This window comes from Cariama cristata, unplaced genomic scaffold (assembly GCF_000690535.1).
Source record: "Cariama cristata isolate BGI_N322 unplaced genomic scaffold, ASM69053v1 scaffold12044, whole genome shotgun sequence".
Lineage (NCBI taxonomy): Eukaryota > Metazoa > Chordata > Aves > Cariamiformes > Cariamidae > Cariama > Cariama cristata.
The window spans coordinates 27,136-50,575 of record NW_009611296.1 but is presented as its reverse complement, the minus strand read 5'-3'; the positions used below and the strand labels follow the sequence as shown (position 1 = coordinate 50,575).

At 47.0% G+C, this 23,440-nt stretch overlaps 1 protein-coding gene across 1 annotated transcript; it reads left to right on the top strand.

The window, feature by feature from the left end:
• The first annotated feature begins 3,460 nt into the window (after positions 1-3,460).
• Positions 3,461-12,959, top strand: C1QTNF8 (C1q and tumor necrosis factor related protein 8). Its single transcript, XM_009698194.1, has 3 exons — positions 3,461-3,764; positions 11,398-11,638; positions 12,412-12,959. The coding sequence occupies exons 2-3, from the start codon at positions 11,413-11,415 to the stop codon at positions 12,957-12,959; spliced, it is 774 nt and encodes a 257-aa protein (XP_009696496.1). The 5' UTR covers positions 3,461-3,764; positions 11,398-11,412.
• The last annotated feature ends 10,481 nt before the right edge of the window (positions 12,960-23,440 follow it).

The window sequence follows — 23,440 nt, the reverse complement described above, 5'->3', positions numbered from 1 at the left end:
CTCTTTCTGTTCAGTTACATCTATAAACTATTTTTATATCCATGCAAGTAAGCTCTCAGTGGTGGCCTCACACCCCCCTGTGACAGCAGAGCTCTGCCCGGTTGCACTCCAGTTACACATTTTTTTGCCTTGAAGAGCTTAGTCTAAAAATAGGTGACGAAGAATGGGAGAAGAGACGTGCCATCCCCAGGAGGACGGAGGGGCGCATTCCCAAAACCCCACGCTGTCGGCAGCAGAGCCAGGAACCAAACTCCAAACTCCAGGGTGCCGTCCCTCTGCTTTAAGTGCTTTGGCGTTTGCGTTTGTGCTTTTGTTTGTATTGGTTCTTTTTGCAAGGACGTACTTGATGCAAAGGAGCTCCTGTGTCTCAGCAGGGCTAACAGATATTATTTGCTAATTGTATTCTAATTATAAATATTTGCTGGATGACAAAGGAAGGAAATAAACTCCCTGGAGCATGCACAGGGTGCTCGGGACACGCTCACTGATCCGCTTCTGCAGACAGACCCCAATCCTGAAAAAGCATCGATGTCACCCCTGTGATGTCCCTGCTGACCGTGACACAAACGCCTTAATGCACATTTGTTTCTGGAGTCCAGGCGATTTGTGGGACCAAGCAAATGAATGCAGCAACCCCAGCCGGGCGGCTTTGGAGGCAGCGATGCAGGAACCTCTCCCTTCCAGAAAAGGTGCTGAGCAGCGCCAGGAGGAGAGCAGGGTACCTGGGGAACACGATGGGTGAGAAAAGGATACAGAAATTTGGTATTTAATCCAGAAACGAGAAGATGACAGGAAAAGCTTTTGGTTGGCATTTGTGAGGCAGTAATTTCCTTTCTTAGGGACTGTTTGAGGTCCCTCCAAAAAGAGGATGAGTAAGTTTTTTCTTTTCCTGGCAGCTTTGGAAAGGCTGCAGCCGCATTTCCCCCCTTGCTGCACGGGGCTCCATGTGCCCCTTTCCAGGTGGCTTCTGCCTGGTGCCCTCCGGTCCTGCGCACCCGTGCGGGGCTGGGATGGGGACCACTGCTACGGACAGGGATGGGGACAGGGAGAGGGACAGGGGGGCTCCAGGAAGCCTGGGCTGGAGGAGCCCAGCACCGGAGGGTGACTCATGGAGAGCTGGATGCTGCTCGGGTTCATGCCAGGACAGCCGCAAACCTCTATGTTTTGCCTCACTGATCCTTGCTAAGGGAGCCTCCCAGTACAGCACTGGGAGCGGGTGTAAATCTTCCCTCTCCCTCGATACAAGGGAAGCCCTTGGTCCCCAATAGCCCCTATTCCCTCTCCTCATCACTCTGGATGCAGGTTATTAAATTTAAAATAAAAAATCATGCTGCAGTCTATTTTAATCACCTGCTAGTTTTATTTAACACCACCAATATAAAAACATTCCCAACATAACTCATCTGCAAACAATTTGAGTTCTCCCTTATATAACCCAGGTCCACCTACAGCTTTCAAGGTTGTTTTGTTTCTTATTTCTTTTTAAAAAGACGTGCAAAACCCCTTTTCCGTCATGAGAGCCGTCTCCCTGCCTCTGACTCAAGGCTTTGAGCTACGGAGAACGGGCGACTGCTGGGCAGTGGTCCAGCGGTGCAGATCGTTTGGGAGCTGGGGCACATCGGCACCTGGAGCAGAGCTGGGGACCCTTCTGAGGACCCCAGCCGAGACGTCCCCTGCCTGGCTGGGTCGGGAAAGAAGGGAAGGCTTTGGAGGGGTTTTGAAAAAGCAGAGAGGTTCCCAAAGCGCTCTCCCATCTCATCCCTCTTTACGTAAGGCAGAGACTGTTTCCAAAATAACAAAAGGCCAGCACGTGCCCTTGGAGTGGTGGGGTCTGGAAGCGCTGGGGTCTGGTGCAGGGCAGGCGGCAGAGCAGGAGGGCTGCGGGCGAGGGATATTTAAAGCACCGAGTTGTGACCTGAAGTGGGGAAAGGCACTGCGAGAGGACAAAACACACCTTTCCCCACCTGATGTTCTCAGGACAATCAAAGCATTGCTTTTCTTTGTCGGTCTTAGCGCAGGAATGGTGCTGGAGCTTGCACTACGTAGGATCTCCATCTCTTTTAACTTCCTCTTTTACGATTAATGGGAGCCAGTTGCAAAACAGAAAAAAGAAAAATAAAGAAAGAACCCCTCTAACCAAAGAAAAAACCAAATTCAGAGCTCAAACCGGATTTTAAAAAAAGCCACCAATGTGCTTTTTTCCAAGGGCTGGAAGTGACCAAGTGTGCAATTTCAGCTAAGAAAGTGTGGGCACCAAAATCCAACAGCACTGGCACAGCCCTGCTCTGCCCCCGAGCCAGGGAGCTGGGTGATGTTCAGCGCACTCCAAAACTCCCATATCTGCTCCTCGCTGTCCCGAGTGACCTTGTCTCAGCAGTCCCTTGGACAAAAGCAATCTGTGCTACATCCCACGTTATCTCCTGGCTAAGGGGTGACCCTGCTGGCATGCAGCAGCGTGCCACGCTGGGCTCAGTTCTGCAACCTCATTGCTGCCACCAGCCCAGGGACCGTGGCAGCCACCAGCCTTCCCGAGGGACTCACACGTGGCCAGGACCTCCGTGCACTCCTCTGCTGATGGGCCAGCCCGGGCAGGACAGGGCTGGATGGCTTTCTCTGAAGATGCCCTCTGCTCAGCCTCCTTTGGAGACGATCTCCATGTTTACCCTCCCACGCAGACCCTCGTGGCACCCCGGCCATAATTGCTGCAGTTAGCCGAAGGAGTCGGTAATTCAGTCCCAGTTATGTGAAATAGTGGGAACTTGCTGTTCCCAGGCATTTCTGGGTGTCATGGAAAAGTTAGTGCAAAACACACCACCAGCAAATAGGTAGTGATGGGAGAAGACTGTCTGTAAACACACACTGAGCAAGTTTCACCCCTGTGCTTCTGTGTGACCTTCCCTTCCTTTCCCATTCATAGGATGCTGACACTCATCCCATCCTGCCGTGGCTGGTTTGGCGTAAGGCGTTATCCCCTCAACCTGTGAAGCAGGGAGGGAAAACAGCATGCTGCAGCTGCGCATCACCTTCCTGAGATTGGCCCCAAATCTGCTCACGCAGAAGCAAAGTGCTTTGTTGTTCTGCAGGGAGGTGCATGGGACAGGGGGGTGACGTCTCCCTTAGCACCGGCTTGTCCCCAGGCACCTGGCTGGGCACCTACTCCTTCCCCCAGCATCACTGCAGGGGTGCTTTCCATTGCTGCACCCCTTCAAGATGCTTTTGCCACCTTTACAGCCCATGCACAAAAGTCAGAGATTTTATTGTGGTGGTGGTTTTTTTTTTCCTCCTTTCTCCTGCCTAAAAAGATGCTGAAATCTCCCAAAGAAAAATTATTTCCATGTGATCCCAGCACTTTCTCTCTTGGCTGGAACACTGGATGTGGTTTTGGGTCTGTGGTTTTTTGATACATTTTTTTTATTATTATTCACAAATTTTTTTGGTCTTCATTTCCATCATTGTGAGAGGCACCGTGCAACCCAGCAGACTGGCTGTGAGTCCTAAGGAAACTATACCAGGACAGAAGCGCAGGAACCCAGCACAAGTTGGTGCAAGCAAAGAAACAAGAAAAAGCTCTCCTTTTGCAAACAACCTAGCTGCTGGGTTTCCTAAGGAGCCGGACTGACTTTCAGTGTTTCATTTGGACTCGGGCTAGGAAGCTGCAGCCGCCACGGAGAGCTAAAGAACCTGAATGAACGGCAGCTTTCATATTATGCATCCTGCTAAGCAGCAGCAAGGAAAGTAAGAGGCAGGGGGCTCTGAGTCACAAGGTAAGTGAAATGGATCTGAGTAAGTTGGGGGAAAAAAATTACTATTGCTATAGGGAACAACAAAGTCTTGCTGCCTTGCAGAGGCAGGTTGCTTGGGTGAGTCATAACAAGAGGTGCTCTGCCTGCGCTGCTTCGTCTCGCTTTTTCTGCTCCACTGCAGCAGGCGAAATAAGTGCAAGGCCAGGTTATTGCTGAGGTGGGTTTGATTTGATCCTATTAACACTCCTGGTTTCATTAACCACCCTTAGCACTCCAGAACGATGCTTTCTTCCAGTCCGACTTTGCTCTTAGCTGTGCCTGAGCAGTGGGAGAGGCACGATGGCCGATCCGACGCAAGCTCCCCCGCCGCCGTGGGAGCCCAGGGCAGGAAAACACCGTTTCCTGGCGTCCTCCACAGACATGGAAACTTTCAGGGGACTTTGCTTCTCCAGCCTCACCGGGGAACTGCAGCTGTTTGAGATGTGCTGCTCGCTCCTGAGCTGCGAGCAGGGGTTTGCAGCTGTGCCGGGACGGGATGGTCCTGCCGCTGCCAGCACCCATGTCCTGGTGCTCCCACCCACCCAGCATGGACAGCCCTGCCTGGGACCTGCTGCAGGTTTTATTTCTATTTATATATTTATATTTATCTATTTGTATCTCTGCCTGCTTTATTTCGGCACGCAGAAAGCCAAATTCCTGGAGCGATGGGGTCAGGAGTGGCAAGTCACAGGAAAGCTGCCTTTCCGCTGGGAAGGGAGAAGGAGGGTTGGGTGTCCGCTTCGTCAGGGTGATTTGCTCTACCAGAGAAGCTGCCCTGGGAATGACTTACTGTAACTTGCTTTGTGCCTCGGCGGCGCCGGGCTGAATCACTGCCTGGACTTGCTGTGGAGTTGGGACCGCTTTCAAGGAGCCGCCCAGCCCGGAGCAGGGCCATTTCCAGGACATTGCAGGCATGTTCCTGGCGTCCGAGGTTCAGGCAGGGAGGAGGAGAAGGAGAGAGGGAAGAGTTGGTTGCTTAGGAACCAGCAAACATCCTTTTGCTCCTTGTCTGCGCTGAGAGAAGTGTGATACCAGCCCCTGTCGCAGACCAGGGAAGGCACTCATCCAGGTGCCCAGGACCATTTCCATACAGGCACAGCCTCTCCTTCCATAGTGCCCACAGGGAACTGTGTTAAATCCAGACAATCCCCCAGGTCTACGCACGTCCAGGTAATAGGAAGGGATGTTTGTTTGGGATCTCCATCTCTTCCCATGCCTGACGGGTGAAATCGCAGCTGGAGAGAGCACATGGTGATGGCATGAGCCGCTGCTGCTCACGGTCAGCTCCTCCCGGGACAGAGGAATTGGGACAATTCACCCACATTGGAAAGAGGTACATGCTAAAAAAGCACCAGAAAATAAAAAACAAACCAGTCGATTAGAAATGGAGCTACAAACTCACTGACCAAATGTCCACCCAGGCCATTACAAGCACGGACGCAGCTAACAGCCCCTGGACCTCTCCATGGCCGGATCCCGGCTTTGCCTCCATTCCTGCCCCGCTCACAACTGGCAGGGCTCGAACCGCCCCGGCTGTCTCTAGCCACACTCCCAACCCCTCTTCTGCATCACCCCAGCACGTTGTACAAACGCTGCGGACAAGAGGGCGTTCCCGTCGGTCAGCTGCAAACCACTACAGACAGTGGAAATTTTTAAAACACGTTGCTCTTTGGGATCCAAATGATCTTGTCTGTGAGCCCTCAAATCACTTCATGGCTGCAGACAGGCTCCTGATGCTCGGCTCGAGTGAAGCATCTCTGTGGCACTGTGTCGGAGAGGAGAGGGCAGAGGAACCCCTGAGCTGTTGCAGCTTTTCCTGGGAAAATGCTCGAGCTCCTTCAGTATTTTGGGCTTTCCTACAATAAGTTGCTCATGAAGAAATTTTAGATCCTCCTGGGGAAGAAAATAAAAAAAAATCCCAAACAAATCATTTCCAAGAGGAAGTCCAGTGTCCAGACAAACCCGGCCCTAACGATGCTTCATTTCCTGCTGCTGGTGATGCAAGGAGCTCTGGAGCAGTGAGGAGGTCGGGGCTTGAAAGAAGACAAAAGGTAAAAAAGCAGAACTGGCATATTTTCTGTCTCCGGAACGATGCCGAGGTTCGCGGCTGACACATCCATGTGTTTTCCATCTCTGCGGCTCAAGAAAGGTTTTAGTCTTAACTGCCCTCTTGGGTTTTCAGTCGAGAGTTCTCACTAATTAAAATGGGCAGTGGCTGACGTTGCCCTGTGCACTGTGAATTTAAAGCAAAGATAGTCATAGATTGCTTTTCCATGTAAAGCCCTAGGAATAACAGGAAGGAAAAGGTTTGCAGAAATTTAAAGCATAGCTCAGGGATCCAAGAGCAATTTCTGCCTCGACATCGCAGCATGTGAGCTCAGAACAGTTATTAGTGGGATTTATTCTTTGGGCATCCCTGCAAGGTAACAACATACTTCCAGTGTTACCCAGTGCAAACACGGGCTGGGACAGATTAAAGTAGATCTTTGACATCCCCTGTACACCCCACAAGGGCTGCTTGCAGTGCGAATGGACCAGACAAAGTTTGGCCAAGATTAGGGCTCAGGGTGCATAACCATAGGGAAAACCTTTTGGTCCAACCTCCACGCTGACTTGCTTTGTCTTCTTGCTTTATTTTCTCTGTGTGCAGAGCAAGTAAGCTAGTTTTGCACATATTATGGGGATTTCTTACTATTTCTATTGCCCAGATGTATTCCTTTATAGTAAAGTGTTAAAATTCTTCAGGTACACAGAATGATTAGAAAGCTTTGCATGAGCAAAAGTGCCTCATACATAAACTGTCTACCTTGAGCTGTAAGATTAAACTCAATCATGAACAACAAAAATCAATCAAGGTGCTCTCTCCAGCTGTAATAATGTCAAGAAATTATATTTAAATAAGAAGTTGCACATAAGAAGAAAGAATCACATCATTTAACTCCCTGAACTGGAACTAATGTTTTCTGCCCTTCTCTAGAAAAGATTTGTGGCATCTCTTTTTGCTGGCAGATACCAGGAATGCCAGGTGTCACCAGAAAACCAGCACTTTCGATGCAGGTTATTCATAGCAGGTAAAAAAAAAAAAGTGTAAATAAAAAGCTTGATGGATTGTATTTAAGTCAAGGTACTTCCAAGGTCAGTGCAGAGCCAAAATGCGTTATTTAATCATCTGTTCTGCCTTGGATTGATCATGGTGAACAACGGTGTCCCTGCTTTGGGCATCGCATCCTCGCCAGCACTGAGGCATGAGCCATGAGAGGGTTCGTATTGCCAGCTCTGGTTAGAAAGACAGACGCATCCTTTCAAAAGGGTCTGAGCAAGGGGAGCGTTCGAATTTAAAGCAAGAAGATTGGTATTTTCACTTGCTTTTTCTTCTTGTGCTAGGCCAGGCAGAAATAGCTGAATAAACAATCCCTTTTGGTAATATTTTAATATTATCTTTCTGCTCAGAAATTCAGAGAGGAAGAAAAGGGACAGAAAGATCAAACAGTCATTTTTAAATCTTAGCTAAAGGATGGTTTCAGTCAAAGAAACCTTTCATTACATTTAACTCGCTCTCCAACAATAACATATATTCTCATGTTATAATGAACACAACCACCAGCCATCTTCATCACCAAAATTCACTGAAATTAACTGCCTTTTCATCAGGTTCAGATGTCTTATTTCATCATTCATAAATTTTCATTTTGTTTGCCAAAATATTGCCCAAAAGATAGATCTGCTCATTTAGCACATGCAGAATTTCTTCCTTAGCATCAGATTAAATTCACGCTTGGTTATTGGGTTTCATCCTGGTTCCACTTGCAGAGGCTGGGGGCTGCTCTGTGCTTCATGGCTTTGGAGTAGGGAGGCTTGAAAGTGTTATGGGAAGAGCAAATAATTGATCTTAAAATTACCTATTGCAACCAAATGGGCTGTGCGCTCAGCCTCGTGTGAGCTTTCTGCTTCGCAAGTGTTTTGCAAGATGTGTCAGAAGCATCAAAACAATTTACATTTTTATACACGTCGCTGCAAGCTTTTCAACTGAAATATTTCAAACTCATCAGCTGTCAATCAACAGTTTCAAAATCAACCTGAGTTAAAGCAGAGCCAAAGAAGCTGAACTGGAAAAAGTTTTGAGAGAGGGAGGGCTGAGACCATCTTCTTGGTCTTGAGTGAAACCTTTACAGGCTGCAAAGTCTCCAAAGACAAGAGACCAGTTTCCTCCCAGCCGTTAGGATGTCTGCCTCTCTGTCATCATGTCTGGATTTTTCTATCCAATAGCAAAAATAAGATTTCTGAATTGAACCAGGTTGCAATTTGCAGGTTCCCAGTATGGAAGACAAAGACAATAATTTATACTTCCAGTTTTAATTTATTGCTTTCAGGATGCTCCTGTCCATCCCTAGAGAAGTGTTGTGAAGGACGACCAAGGAGGAACGTACTCCGTTTTGCAGCCTTCAGTGCAGCACTAGTGCATCATTTCAGGTGCCAAGGAGCATGTCGGATGGCGGTGGGAAGGAGGATGGATGTCCCTCCCGTGCAGGGATCTGAATGATGTGCAGGAGGGGCAGCCCCCCAGCCTGTGCTCTGGAGAGTCTTGGCCATAGCACAGCAACGCCCAGGTCCTTGCTTGCTTCTTCTGAAGAAGATAAACCTGTGCAGCTGAGGTCAAATCCATCATCGCCACATTTGACAAAATAAGGTCACAGTAATTATCTTTAAGGGAAAAAACCAAATGGCCAAAGCCAACCTCTCACTTTACCTCACAAATCTTAAATTCTGAGCTTCATCCTGTTTGTATCTTTTTTTTTTTTTTTAGGATGTCAGATTTGACTTTACCACCACCACAAGAGTTATATTTGCTTCTCCTCTGAAATTTGGCTCAAATCATTCTTTTCTCCAGATTGAAATCCTTGCCAGGTTTGTTTCATTTCCCGTTGCACATGTGATATCTCTGGTTTGAGATTTTCCTTCACCTGATCTCCGGTTTTGTGCTGGATGTCTTTCAAACATAATCCCAAACTGCTGAATTCATCATTCTTTCCTTGCAGGCCTCTCGGACTCCTTTCTCTCCACGTCTTTCCTATTTTACTTCTTCTCCCATCCTTTCTTGTCTGTTACGAGCAAACTGCAAATCTGAAACTGTTTCATCCCATACATCATTAAAGTTTCAGTTAACCACCGATATTGCAACCAAATGCATGTTTCTGCCACGTTAGCGAACTAACTTCAGTAACTTTTGAAGGAAAAGGTGGTGGTAGGGGCGGCAGCTCTAGGGTACCCTGAATTGACTGGATTCCTGCATCATTTGGTTCATTTTTTTTTCCAAATACAATTTCTAGCCAATAACCTGAGCAATTGCTGTCCATGAATCATGCAAGTGGTCACGATTTCTTCAATGGGTGCTTGGATTACCGTAATGTGAAATGTGCACAACCTGAACACCGATTTTTCACCCAGACTTTCCCCCCCGCCCTTAAGTAGCTTCTAAAAATAGGAAAGTCATTCATCTTAGGGAGAATAATGGCCTATAAAAATGTAAAGTAGTATCTTCATATTTATGAATCCTTTCCTTTACACCTATTATGAATGCCTCTCTTAATGAATACTGTTTCTCCTTCATGAAGGTATTATGAGCAATTATGTCCTCTGGTTTTAATGTTCTGATAATGTAATCAAATGCCTTACACTTTATCCCCAGGTTATTGCCTAACCACACTCCTGAGAAGGGCTAAATAGCTTTTAGTCCCAAAGAGGATGTATTGACCCTGATTGCCTGGGACTTTGAGTGTACATAGGGTCTTCTTCAGACCATTATGTATATGCACAAACTTTAATCATCACAGATGAGACCCCAGAAACATTACACAGACCCCAAAAGCTCTCTGCAGTGCAAACTTTCTGTTCTGGTTGCGCATGGGCTGGTTATTTATGACCTGCTGTCCATTTAGACTTGCATTGCATTTCTGTTCCTGTTTGGCAGCACAAAGATGGCTTAAGAAGTGAATGAAAATTAAAAAGGACTTAATGAAAATGAAATTCAGGCCCTGAACACTGATGTAAAAGGAGTATCAATCCCTCCTCAGACTTGTACCTAGAATGAGGTACAATAATGAATAGCAAGATCATTTGAAGTTCTGACAGTTTTGACGAAAGAACCTGCACTGCTGTCAGAAGGAAAGGTATTATGTTGCTGCTAATAAGTATTCATCAGGTTTGCAGGGAGCTGGATTACACCAAGTAATAAAAGGTGTGAATGACAGTTCTTTCGGGGCAGGTAAGAACTCGAAGAAAGCATCTCCCAGGAATGCTGGTACAATCCAAGTATCTCATCCCATACTGACACTTTTTTTTTCCATAGTTTCTCAACTGGCCCATTTTGTGCCCGGTGAAGCCTTTGTAGAACTCCAAGGCAAGATTCCCTCCCTCTGCAGATGGGACCCGTGTGTCCATCAAGTTATTTCTGTAAGCCAGGGCATCCAGCTACTACCTTCCCCACCTGTTCCAGGAATTAAAGCTGGTAGAAGAGGAATTGTAAAAGCTGTTCCCAACCTGAGGTCAACAAGAGCCCATCTGACTAATCGGACTTTGGATAAGGTCCAAAAAGGCATCGGTCCAAAATCTGTCTTGTATGAGATACCACTGCAATCAGTAGAATGATACTAATTATACACGGTACGAGGAGGCATTGCCTGTCTCCAGCTCCAGTCCCTCGGTAGGAAGGAGGTTGGTGGGGAGCTAGAGAAAAGTCACCTCCTTTGCACCACCTGAAACATTCTTTCTTTTCATTTCACCCAGTAATCACGGCCTTCGGAGCTTGCCAGTAGCAGATGAAAATGGAATAGACAACCTCAAAAACTAGCGTTTGTGCAAAGCATGTCCCAGTTCGGTCTGTTTGTTGCAGTTATTTGGCTTTCCATTCTGCACATTGGAAAATAAAAGTGGAAAGCGTACACTGCAATTCTGCTGGGAAGAGCACATGAGTATGGTCAAAGCCACAAACCGCTTGGCGAAGTCACCTTGGAAAGAGATTACCAGCAAGAGGCTGCAAGAAACTACCTAAAGAGACAAATGCTTTTGATTTCTTTTAGTTTCATTCCCCTTCAGGTTTTTCCTCCAAAAAAAAATCAGGTTTAGGCTCTATATTTAAATAAAGTTTCGTTTTCTGCATCTGGTTTTGGATTTTTTCAGGATGGCGATGCAATAAACAAACCAACAGAGCTACACTTCGTGTCTTTCACCCAGCACTTCTTGCAAGGGCTGTTCCAACAGCAGCCCGGCAGAAACTCTGCCTTGAGCCGAGCTTGCTACAACAGCTATAAGCATCTCAGCCTCAGCTTCCAATCTCAGCAGGTTTTGGTGGTGTGGGTTTTTTTTTTTTTTGTTTACCCGGTGTCTCTTGTCAGATATTTCAACTGTAGGTAATAAGAGACAGGGCTTACCTTTTACATTGCTTGTAAACAGTACGCAGTGGGGCACCCTTCCTACCTGGAGTCTCCTGGTGCCACTACAGGATAAGCTAATAATTAATCAGGAGAAATGCACCTTAGGGTAACACTAACAGATGGCCCATCAGAAGCTCTGATTTGAATCACCGTGTTAATCGTTTCTGTTCCTTTGCTCGGTCCAGCTGGCTCCGCTGAAGATGAGGGCTGTGTTTCTCCTGCTCTTGGTCTCCACCGTGAATGTCGGTGCTGTGCTGGAAAAGGGTCTGCCGAGACGGGAACCGCGACGCCTCTCGTGCGTGCGATGCTGCGGGCCTTCAGAGCAGCCCGTCTCCATCATCTCCTCACGATACACAAGGATGAGCAGCGACCCTGCCTATTCGGTCCCCAAAGTCCAGCCCACGATAGACATCACCATCCTCAAAGGTGGGTAAAGCTGACTACTGTGATAACATCCTTTATCTTACTCACTCTCATTTTGCAAGCTGTGCTCCTCCCTGCACCAAGAAACTCATCCACTTTATTTACCCAAAAGAAGGTCAAGGGGTGACATGGCACAGGCTGTAAATGTGTGCAAGTAAGAAGAGTTGGCAAAAGGATCTAATCCATCAAAAATCAGAATCACTGGAAGCTCAAGTTAGGTCACACTGAAAACCAGGTGCAAATGTTATTGCAGAATTACTGAACAGTAGAGTTAGAAACGAGGAAAGACGCTCACTCACTTTTTCCATTGCACATTTTTTGTCTCGATGAGGCAGGCAAACACAAATTAAGAATATAACACAGGAGATGTGCCCGGCGTCCTGTGAGCGGGGATACACAGACCAGGCAAACACAACCACCTCTCCCAGGCCCAAATCAGACCTCAGCAAACTCAATAACTTCTCTTGCCCTGACTTCTGCACGAAGGGTCTGGGTTCATGAATACTGGATTCATGCAGCTGGTCTGGTCGGGCCATGGAGTTCCACTGTTGGACACTGAACATTGGCACCACAAGGTCAGTAGAGCCAAGCTTTCACCTGGCATTTTTATCCTTCTGAGAATTAGGAAGGTGCTGGTGTCTGACCAATGCTTCCAGATATCTGTGCTGGGAAAACAGTGTTTTAGCAGCTGCTTTGCTGGTTGCCTCTGGCAGGATGTGTCTGCAGCTGGGGCTTCACGCGCTTATGTCTGACGAGGTTTTCCTTTATGTGCGCAGGTGAGAAGGGCGAAATGGGAGAGAAGGGGTACCCTGGAGCAGTCGGGAAGGAAGGAGAAAGAGGGCTACGTGGCTTTAATGGACGGAAGGGACAGAAAGGCCAACCTGGCCCACAAGGCCATTCCTGCAAGCAGCTCTACGCTGCTTTCTCGGTGGGTCGGAGAAAACCCCTTCATAGCTCAGACTACTTCCAGCACGTCACTTTTGACACCGAGTTCGTGAACCTCTACAAGCACTTCAACATGTTCACAGGGAAGTTCTTCTGCTACGTGGCAGGAATCTATTACTTCAGCCTCAACGTCCACACCTGGAACTTCAAGGAGACCTACCTGCACTTGATGAAGAATGAGAAAGAGGTGGCCATCCTCTACGCCCAGCCCAGCGATCGGAGCATCATGCAGAGCCAGAGCCTGATGCTGGACCTGCAGGAAGGAGAGGAGGTCTGGGTGAGGATGTTCAAGAGGGAGCGAGAAAACGCAATCTATAGTGAGGAGTCTGATGTTTACATTATCTTCAATGGCCATTTAATCAAGCCAGCCGTAGAGTAGCTATTCATCAGCCTTAGGCTCAAAGCTTTGGTAGATACACTCGTGTCTTCCCTCTTAGAAATGCATATGTCTAGTCCCACTTGGAAGGATTACAGGTCTCCTGGCCTGCTGATGGGGTTGTCTGTCGTTGCCAAGGACACCTGTGTGGATGGAGGTGACTGTTTTGAGGTGATGCAAGCTACACAAGTACTGAGAAAGCTTCAGCCCTTATGTGCCCTGGAGAAGACACATGCAGAAGGCCCCGGTTCTGCAGCCTTGTATAGATCGCCAGTAACATCGCTAAAGAGTTTGCCAAGTTGGTAGCAAAAAATTAACTTCTTTGCTCTGCTTAAGAGAAGGCATTTTAATTATACCTAAGGATCATCTTCAGATACTAGTTATCTGGGTGCTCGTTATGAAATGTCATTACTCCTACAACAATATTTGGGTATCTTTGCAGTGTGCAGTGCTGCTAATAAGAGCCCACACTCACCAGCCCCTACACCAGGACAGCTCCACTCAGGTAGGCAGGAACACACCAGTGTTAAGAACAATCTTTTGCACAGTACATTTACCCTAAATTATGGGTTTGTTTCATTTCATGTAATATTACATTCTGAGAGCATAATGCTGGAATTAGATAAATAACAGCGTATTGATCTGGCAAAGTTTTTTCAGGGGCACGTGAAGTACAGCTGTAGCCACATGCTATAACTTTGCTAGACTTCTGTATTGTTAGCAATGCTTCTTACAGAAGAACATCCAACATGGCTGGGAACGTTTATTTGCCATGCTAAGGAAAATGGTGGTCCCTGCCTTGGGATCCAATTTCAGAGTACCCATTGCCAAGCTGGAATTCGAGGCCATGCTCATATCTGAATATACCATCTCATAGCACCTTCATTTCTGGAAAGTGGAGAAGAAAACTGGAAAGAAAAAAAAAGATGTTTTACTGCAAGCAGTGATATTTCAGGGGATTTGGTTTCTTTTTTCCTGAAAAATTGTTGACATAACAGTTGAAAGGTACACGCAGCAGCGAGAATCATCGTTTTCCCCAGTTCTTCCTTGCCCATTTCCCCAGTCTCCTGTTTGCATCCCGAACCATTTGTATAAAGGATACAAGAAAAGTTCTTCCTAGGCAAACTGCTTCACTGCTGTACCTCACCTATATACAGATGTTTGGAAAAGTAGCTGAAATAAAGATACTGCTTTGACTACGCTTGCTTTGAGTACCGTGGTTTTGTTTACCTTATTTCCACATGCTTTTTCACAGTACAGGGCCAAAATCCCTGGACTGAACATCCAGACCCATGTAACAGTCTCAGGTGGCAATTTCAGTTACTTTAACACCAAAGGACACCAGAAACTAGACTGACACCAACTCTTCTCCTTGCAGGCCAGTAAACAGCCATCATCAAGTATCAGGAGGGGGAGACAGAGAAGTTAATGACCCCTTGCTGTAAAATTAATACCAAATCTTTGAGATCTCACAGTCTTCATGAAGAGAGGAACTTTTAAGTAGCCTATCTGCAAAGTAAATACGTGATGAAAATGGGTCTGCAAGCCTTGAAACATCATATCTGCTCCTGCTTCCACCACAGCCTGCAACTCTGAAAAGGAAAAACGGGAAACTTGCGTAGTTGTAAAAACCTCTCCCAAGGGCGTTTTATGCAGACCCCTCCCGACCTGCTGTCAGCTGTCCCAGCTGCTTAGGGCAGGCCATCGCACAGCATTCCCTTCCCACTCTCCTTCTAAAAATGTTTCCCAATCAGTTGTTTCCATTAGGGTGATGGTAAAAGCTCTAATAGCTGCACAGCTTATTTGCAGCCCACTGCTTCGTACTGAGAGCGCTAACGGGGAGATGCCAGCCCCGAGCAAACACATGCGCAAGCAGAAACCTTTCCACGGTGTTGGACTCAGCGAAGGCATTTGCAAACTGTTTTTCCCAGCCATGTGCCACACTTGAGAGCTCAACATCTTTCCCCCCCCCTCCTTTGTCCCTACTTCTAAATCATCCCCCACTCAGACCTAGACTTTGCAGCTGCAGAAAGTCGTGCTCAGGCGCAGGGTACCGCTGGTGGAGGACCCTTGAGATGCTTGTGGTGGAGCAGGGATTATTCGCTGAGGCTGATGCCATCCCAGGGCTCTCTAACATTCCTCACATGTCGAGCAGTTTCACCGCAGCTTCGGCTCGCTCCCATTGGCAGTTCGCTGCATTGACCATAATTAAAAAGAAAAAAATGATTCAGCCGTAGTTATTGGCACTGCTTAATCCAGTGCTGGAAAAAACCCACCCAGAACGTGTTTGTGTTCCACCCACACTGATTTTGGAAAAGTTGCTTTCTACTAGGAAGCAAGCAAAAATCCATCCATCTATATCACCATATGTGCATACCTCCATAACCCCTAGACACACAGTTAGAGAGAGTCTGATCACTGAAGCAATAGGACACATTCAAAGTGCCCATGACTGATATGCCTGTGGCATAAGCAGGTAAATCATTGCAGCCACATTGGGTTCAGGTGCAGAATAACCTTTCAAATAATAAAAAAGGTTATTGGGTTGCATACGTTATTCAAAGTAGTAATTTATAACATAAAAGACCTAGAAGTCTCAACCTGCCGAGTTCTTTGGGGAAAAAAATTTGAAATATCCAAAAAGCTGAATGTACAAAGACATTCCTACTGCAACCTTTTGAATGCATCCATCAGTTTTTTCCACCTTCAAGGGCTGGGACAAGCATCCCTGTTTAGAGAAATTTAATGAGCCAAATTCAAAGCACAAATATTTGACATCTGCTCATCAACATACAGGCAGCTGGTCAGGGTCTGTCTTATAGGAACAGAATTTAAACCCCTTTTTTTCCAGCAAATATGTGGCTTGGAAACTAAACTTTGAAAAAAGCTTTTTAAATTATCTTTTGAAGAGAAGAATGTGTGTGTGGGGGGGGTTAAGTGCTGAAATCTAAATGAAAAGAAAAAACATGTATTTCTATTTATTTTTTCAATTACTTCCCTAAATTGGCACATCTTATTTCATGCTTTGAAGTAAGTCATCAGGGATCTGTCAGAATCTTTTTTCCAAATCTTTCAGTGAACAGTATTACACAGAAATGACAAAACTGCCTCAGCTGCCATAAATCCCAGGTGCATTTTATTAAGAAATATTAGCTTTCCTGTAGGTCCCTCTCACCCCAGGATCCTTGTGGAAGATGAAACCCCCCATGGTACAATAAACCAGTTTGCCAAAATAACCTTACCTGTCCTTGGGCCAGGGCCAAAACCAGGGGAAACAGAGGAACCTGTTGGGATCATATACAAGGAGCTATAAATGGAGAACAGGAGCCTTCTCTACCAACAGAAAGTTTACTGAAAACACGAGAAGCATTTACCCCCAAAAAATCTCTTTGGTTGGCACAGGAAGATTAAAACAGACTTTAGGACAATATACCTTTTGTTTTCTGACTGTGAATCTGTACAAGATTTACACTTACTAGCCCAAAGTTTGGCAACAGGGAGAAGAGAAACTCATTTAACATCCTCTTCCTCGTTTCTTTGGCATCGGAGCCCCAGAAGAGCACCTCGCAAGGAGAGAAGGTGCTGGGCCAGCATCTGTCCTGGTACCAGAAAGGTGATGAATGGAAGAGAGCAAGCAAACGACCTGCCCATATCCACTGGGGGTAGCACAAGATTTATGTTCAACGTAAGGGAAAAACACTTCAAGTAAAAGGAGAATCAGACTGTGCAAGTGGCTGCAGCACAAAAGACAAGCTCTCCATCCCAGGAAGCCTTCGGCAGCATCCTAGGATCTGCCAGGAATGATAAGGGCAGCTCTGGCTTACAGCAGAGCAATGCACCAGAGCTGCATGCTGCCCCTTTAACCTTCTTTTCCTGTAGATTTAAGTTTCAGCTTCTTTTTTTTTTTTCATTGAGAAAACCCTGAGAAAGCCACACGAAATAGCTCCCTCTAAAAATCCTCGTGTGAAGAGGTTGACCCAGGCCTGCTTTCACACTGCTTTAAATACACTTCAGTTGCCATTTCCAGTATCACAGACCCACACCTAAAAAAAACCTGCAGCACAGCTCAGGAATTAGCAGGGATCTATCCGCCCCATTCAATCCTCTCCTGAAGTCTATCTTATGACTTCCAAATGTGTCCGTTCACTATCCGTCCTTACATGATTGCATTAAATGAAGCATTGCATTACGGCTTGTAGGATTTCTGCAGAGCCCTTACTTAACTATGTAATTGCTCTATAACTTGGTTTTGCTCATTTTGTCTGTTCTTACCCTTGCAGGTGTAAGATAGGGGAAAAAAAAATTCTTGCACTTGTAGGCTTAACCTAAAAACACCGCTTCTCTGAGCTCAAACACAGAAGCATCCATCTGACTTTTAACAGAGTCTGTCCCTCTTTTCCACAGAAGCTCAAAAATAGTGCAGACTTTCACCCCCCTCCCCTTTTCTTTTCCTGAAGCAGAATTTAGGGGTAGTGCTTGAACTACTCCTCTTTATGTGCAGAAGCAGCGAATTACTTGGAGCCCACCTGAGCCTGCCCTAACAAGCCGAGGGGCGACACCAGGTACCAGCGAAGGCTGGGATGCTTTGGACTGCTGGGGTAGGTGGGTTTCAGGTAGGTTTAATGAGTGAGGTTGTTATCAAAGGGTTAAACGATTTAGTTAAATTAACAGAAAAATAGGCACATTCTTTAGCCTGGCATCCCAAGGTTGGGAAGCATTAAGAAAACAAAGAACAAATGTCAAAAAAGGGACACTATTTAAGTTAGTAGGGAAAAATGCAAAAAGAGACCTTTGAGAGAGGGAGTTGTAGACATAAAAATAGGCACATTCTTTAGCCTGGCATCCCAAGGTTGGGAAGCATTAAGAAAACAAAGAACAAATGTTAAAAAAGGGACACTATTATCTAAGTTAGTAGGGAAAAACGCAAAAAGAGACCTTTGAGAGAGGGAGTTGTAGACATAAAAGAAGCCGAGCTGGTAAAATGTTATAACCCACAGGTATTGACAATAAATTGGCTGAGAGCAGGACAGAGGTAATTGTGGTAGTGGGAGATCGCAACCTCCAACTCAAATGGCCCCCCGAATAGTTAATATAGAGGCTTCATTAGTGCTAACTGAGGATGCGTGCTAATTTACATTAGAAACGAGAAACTTATAACCAATCCGAAGTGTGAATAACAATGAATATGTAGCGTACTGTGAACATGCAACTGTTTTATTGTATATAATGTGTATCTTCATTTTGCTAGGTGTGCATGCTAGGAGGAGAGGTCCCCCATGCACCCAGCCCTGCCATAAACCCTTGTCAGCTTTCTACACTGTCATTTGGTTTAGAGAGTTTTCTGCGTTATGGTTTTTGGTAACAAGGTGATAGGGAAAAATTATAGATGAGAGTTTTTCTGTAGAATTTCCTGGAGGGTTAGAGAAGGCACCATATTTCACAGTACAGTGCACTTATGTCTTCTCTGTCGGTGCTGAGGGGCAGGGGTACGGAGTGGGGGGTGTTGTTACAAAGACCTTTTGGGGTCCTATTGCTGGTCCTGCACCTTCTTCACTGAGCCAGCAGAAGACCTTGCTCTCAAAGGATTTAGTGCCTTTTTGTGCAGTCTTTAAATAACGGTGTAACTACTCAGAAATACCCTCTTGAAAGAGGTGTTAAAGGGCTTATAATCCTGGGTGTGACAGCCCCCCCTGCTCAGGTTAATAGCTCTTACAGCGCTATTAGAGCTCATTAGACCTGGCAGGGCTGGTGGCTGGGCTGGTCCTTAGTGCTCTTGATGCCAAATGGCATCAAGGGAACTAAAACCTCTGTGTGCTCCCACTTTTCTCTCCTCATTATTTTGTTCCTGCATACTTGCTTTTGGGCAAACCCTGCTGCTCTGAACTGTCAGTCTTGTCTAAGTTGATTAAACTTCTGAACTGGTTCACTGACTCTCCGAGACTGTTCTGGTGAGCTGCAGAGCAAAAGTCATCTCCTTTCAGAGAGCCCTTCTCGTAGTACTTTCTAATTCCCAGCAAACAGGGCAGCAGGTGAAGATTAGGTCTTCATCTTGCTGTAGGTTTAGTGGTGAATCTGAAGCACAGCTAATTGCCTTGCTTGCCCCCCTATGATGGTAACGAGTAGTCAAAGCCAGGTGAGAAGCGGACCCGGGAGGACTGACACTGTCTCCTGTGCTCTCTCCTGCTCACCATGTGCTTGTGCTATCCTGGAGAGGTGTGCTTGTCCTGCTGCTGCCCCTTGCTTTACAGCAGCGCTCGCAGCCAGGGTTAGGGTTGCCAAGCCTGCGATCTTGGCTGGTGCTCAGTCTTTCAACTGTGCTCTTCAAAGGTAGCCCAGTTCCTTGGTTTGATTTCAGCCCGCAGCAATAAGCCATCCCTTAGTAACTGCTGTAATCACAGATTTCTTCTTAGAAAGGGCTGTGAGCTAGCGTGAATCAGGCTTTTCCCAGCCGAATGAGACTGGTAAAATCCCTATTCTGCCAGCTTTCCCTCAAAATGTTAAACTCCCCTAAACTCTAGCTCTTTGTGTGGTTTTTTTCTACCTGTAAATGTTCAGAATGGGACCTGACAGCAAACATGCTTCTCCCCAGCAGCAGTTTAGTGTTGCTCCTTTCATCCCATGCTGGGCACGCAGCGTTAGGGCGGGCTGTGCTATGAGCTTTTTGAGGCACTAAGCAGTTTGCTCTGAGGATGTGCTGGACAGTTTTGGAAGTCTGATTACCCTCCTCATCCCTTTTGAAACCTCTCTTCAGGTAACCAAGTCTTAAAAGCAATGATCGCATGAAAACTAAAACCTGAAAAATTCTTCCTGAGCACATCTGGGGGCATGTGAGAACATCTGTGGCACGGGTGTGAGCTGGAGGTGTGCGGCACCTCGGACACTTGGTGCTTGAGTATCAGCTGCTCAGTGGCCTAGCAAATATCGCGAACACATATTGCCATGCAGTGCCTGCCCAGCTGACAGTGCTGTCCCCAGGATGCCACAACCTGTTGCAGCCAGGGCATCCAACAGATCCTGCGGTCCCATCTTCTTGCGACCTTGTTGTGGGTAAGGAGGCTGTTTCTGGTGAGGTTTCATCCCTCCTCACTTTCTGGAAACATCCTTCTCTGTTGGTCAGGGCAAGCACAAAAGGAACGTCTGCCTTTGGCAAACTGCTTTCTTCCTCTCAATAAGGAAACTTTTATTTTACAGCAGGAACCGGCAGATAACATCAATGCAGATAAGGAAACCAGGCAACAAATAAAGCTAAAGAGTTTTGTTTGGATGAGTTGAATGGAACTTAATGATTCTAGTAAGAACCTATTCACTAACAAAGATTTAAAGTAGCAGATACAATGCAGCAGATAGAACAGGAAAGTGTTAAAACAAATAGAAACCACTTCGACGCCAGGGAGCAATACATAGCTAAGAGGCTGGAGACTTTGGCCGGCCCATGCTGTGCAGGCGTGGGCTGCTTCCCCACCCTTGCCCTTTGGTCTGCTTGGGGGGCAGGTTGGGAAGGGCATTTCCCAAACCCTGGGGCTGTGTCTCCAGACAGAGCAGAGCAAGGGGTGCCCCAGGACAGGCTGGGGACCACCCCCCCATGGACCACCTCTCAGGGAGAGGTGGGATGCCGGGGGGTGGTGGTGGTGGGGGGATGTTCCCTGTTCCTGCCCCACGCAGTGCACCGTGGCTGTCCCTGCCAAAACCTGGCGATGCCTCTTTCTCCTCCTGCACCCTCATTTCCCATGGCGGTTTTAGCTTTCATGGCGAGGGTCCAAGCAGCAGCACCTGGAAACTGCAAACCTACGTGCTCTCTCTGCTACTTCAGGCTGCCTGGTTCCTCGGCACCTTTTCTTTGCCTAATTTTGTGAGATGTTATATACTTTCTGCCTAACCAGGTCTTCAATTAGAAGTCCTCAGCTAAAAGAGTTCACATGTTGTGTGACTACAGCGGGGCAGGGCTTATCTTCTGGTGGGGAAAGCTCAGAGCAGGTTACTTGCATCCTTGCAGTGCTGAATTTGGCCATGGCAGAAATGTGGGCAGAGCTTTATCCCCTCTGCCAGCCCTGGCTGCAGCTCAGGGACTGGCACACAGGGAGGATGAGCTGGCGGGGCCTCTGTGGTGCTGCAGTGATGAAGGCTTTGCTTCCCTTCCCCTAAACCAGCGGATGTTTTCTTGACAGCAACTGCACTTCATGCTCCAGCCAAAAGCTGCTGCAAAGGATCTGGGTACCCTGACAATTGCTGCCATACGTTGGGCATGACAACCTAATGCTATTTGGAACTCCTATCTTCCAGGGAAAATTGCATTAAAGCCAACTCACAAAGAAATTGCTTCCTCCCTCGGTCGTGGGGGGAGCAGACACCTTTTTGCTGGCTCAGGGACCTGAATGCTGCCGTGTGAGCGAGTGGTGGATCTCCTCCTGCCTTTGCCACCGAAAAGCTGTTTAAGGAGCGAAACTTCTGTTGCAGGAAACAGAGGAACTGCCACCAGGTTTGGGGTTTTTGCTAATGCAAAATGTCAGCACTGCACGGCTGCCTGCGCCTACCCAGGGAATCACATCACCCTGTTTCCAAGCGAGGAAGAACGCAGATCAAGTACTTGACCAAGTCATTCTTCCCTGTTTTGCTGTCTGTGCTTTTCATCCCTTTTAAGGCAGAATTCTGACTCTCCCGTCGACTGAAAAGGCACCTGTACAGTGAAGTGTAAATCACACACTGCTGTGTAGATCTTGGATGGCAAGTCCAGACAAGCGTTAGCATCCAGGGAATTAGACAGAGTCTGCCTGCTTTTTGGGGGTCTGCCACTCTTATTTGCAGTGCCTGGGTCCTGTTGATAAGAATTTCTCTGAAGTGGCCCCAGCAGGAGTCCCTACTGCTTTTGCTTTCAATCCTGGGTAAAATCAAGGAGGGAAAAGCTTCGAAAGTGCTCCAGAGAGAAGGAAAATGCCGAGCCTTTCAAACTCCAGTAAAAAGCTTTGAAAACACACAACTGTGAACAAACACAGGTTCTGGCCCTGAAACCTGCTCCTCTCCATAGGAAATGCTCCTCAGACCATGCACTAATGGCAGCTGCTCCCCAGGGTGGAGAAATGAGCTGACAGCAGCACAGCACTGCTGCCGTGATGCTCGCTGCGTGCAAGATTTGTCGTCTGCTACTTTTAAGATCTAAGAAAATATACGAAAGGAACTACTGGGATAGGTGATGTGGATGCCAGCTCCTCCTTGCTCTCTCCCGCCATGCTTCCTGTGCCCATTTGGCAGTGGTGCTGCGTGTCTTGGCTTTATTACACATTGCAGAGAGAAAATGAGCCTTGCCGCTCTCCTGGGTATGGAAATACAGGGCTGGGAGCAGTATGTAGTGCAGGAAGCATCAGAAAACCTACCAGACACGTTTAATTTGGGATGCCACAACAACCGTGTTGAGTCACAGAGGTTCCTTGCACAACCTTAGCTCTAGCAGTGGACGTGACTTTAGTTGCTCTCTACCATGCTAAAAGAGGGACCCTTAAAATAGACCCAAGCAGCTAATGTATTAAATTATCTCCTTAAGAAAAGGAAGAGCTTAGTGCTCTGAAGACCCAAAGTGAAAGTGGATGAAGGCTAGGAAAGGATTTTTCAGCATTTGGGATTTTGGCAAGGACTGCTCCCCAGCCCTGCTCCTGTTTGTGAAGGCTGAAGGAATGGCTGGTACAGCTTACATAGCTCAAATATTTGGAGAAGTTGTGACTCCACCCAATATAATCCCCAGTTGTTCCCCTAGCTGTACCCCTGAGCCCAGAATGAAGTAAAATCAAACAGATAAAGATAATGAGAACCTGGCCTGAATTTGGCAAAGGCATGGAGCCTGGGTCACAGAGCCAGCGCTGCCTGTACTCATCAGACCTGGCCTGTTACTGGAGATGATTCAAGTTATTGGGTCCTGGGGATTTCAGGTCTTTAGTGACAAGTCCCCTAATGGTTTGCACATCAGCAAATGTTCGATCATCAGTGCCTCTGGTGTGGCTGTATTTTGTGCTCAGTATCTCCCAGTGCTGGGGCGTTTCACCTTGGATGGTTCTAAAGTGGAACAAATAGCATTTATTTGGTATATTAACCTTGTCTAATTGAGTCTCTCTGCTCATTAAGAATGGCAGTTACTATTTATCAGCCATAAAACCGCTAACTGCATTTGCTTAATTACTGGCGATGTCATTTATTAGGGGCTTTGGGGAAGAAAGCAGTGGGTGTTCAGAGCTGACAGATACCACGTACTCCATCAAGCCGAAAAGCTCCTTCCCCGCTGGGGCTCCGGGCAAAGCAGTTCCCCCACTTCACGTGGCCTTCTGCCCAGGCAAAGTGATTGAGGCTCTCAGCACCCACCGCCTTGGCTGAGAACTGAGTAGCTGAAAGTCAGCCTGCAGCATCTCAGCACAACCCCGCGACGGGCAGGATAAATAATGACTAGGTCATCTCTCCCCAAAATCAGGCGTCCCTCCCGTTTTGCCGTGGTTTGTTCGCCT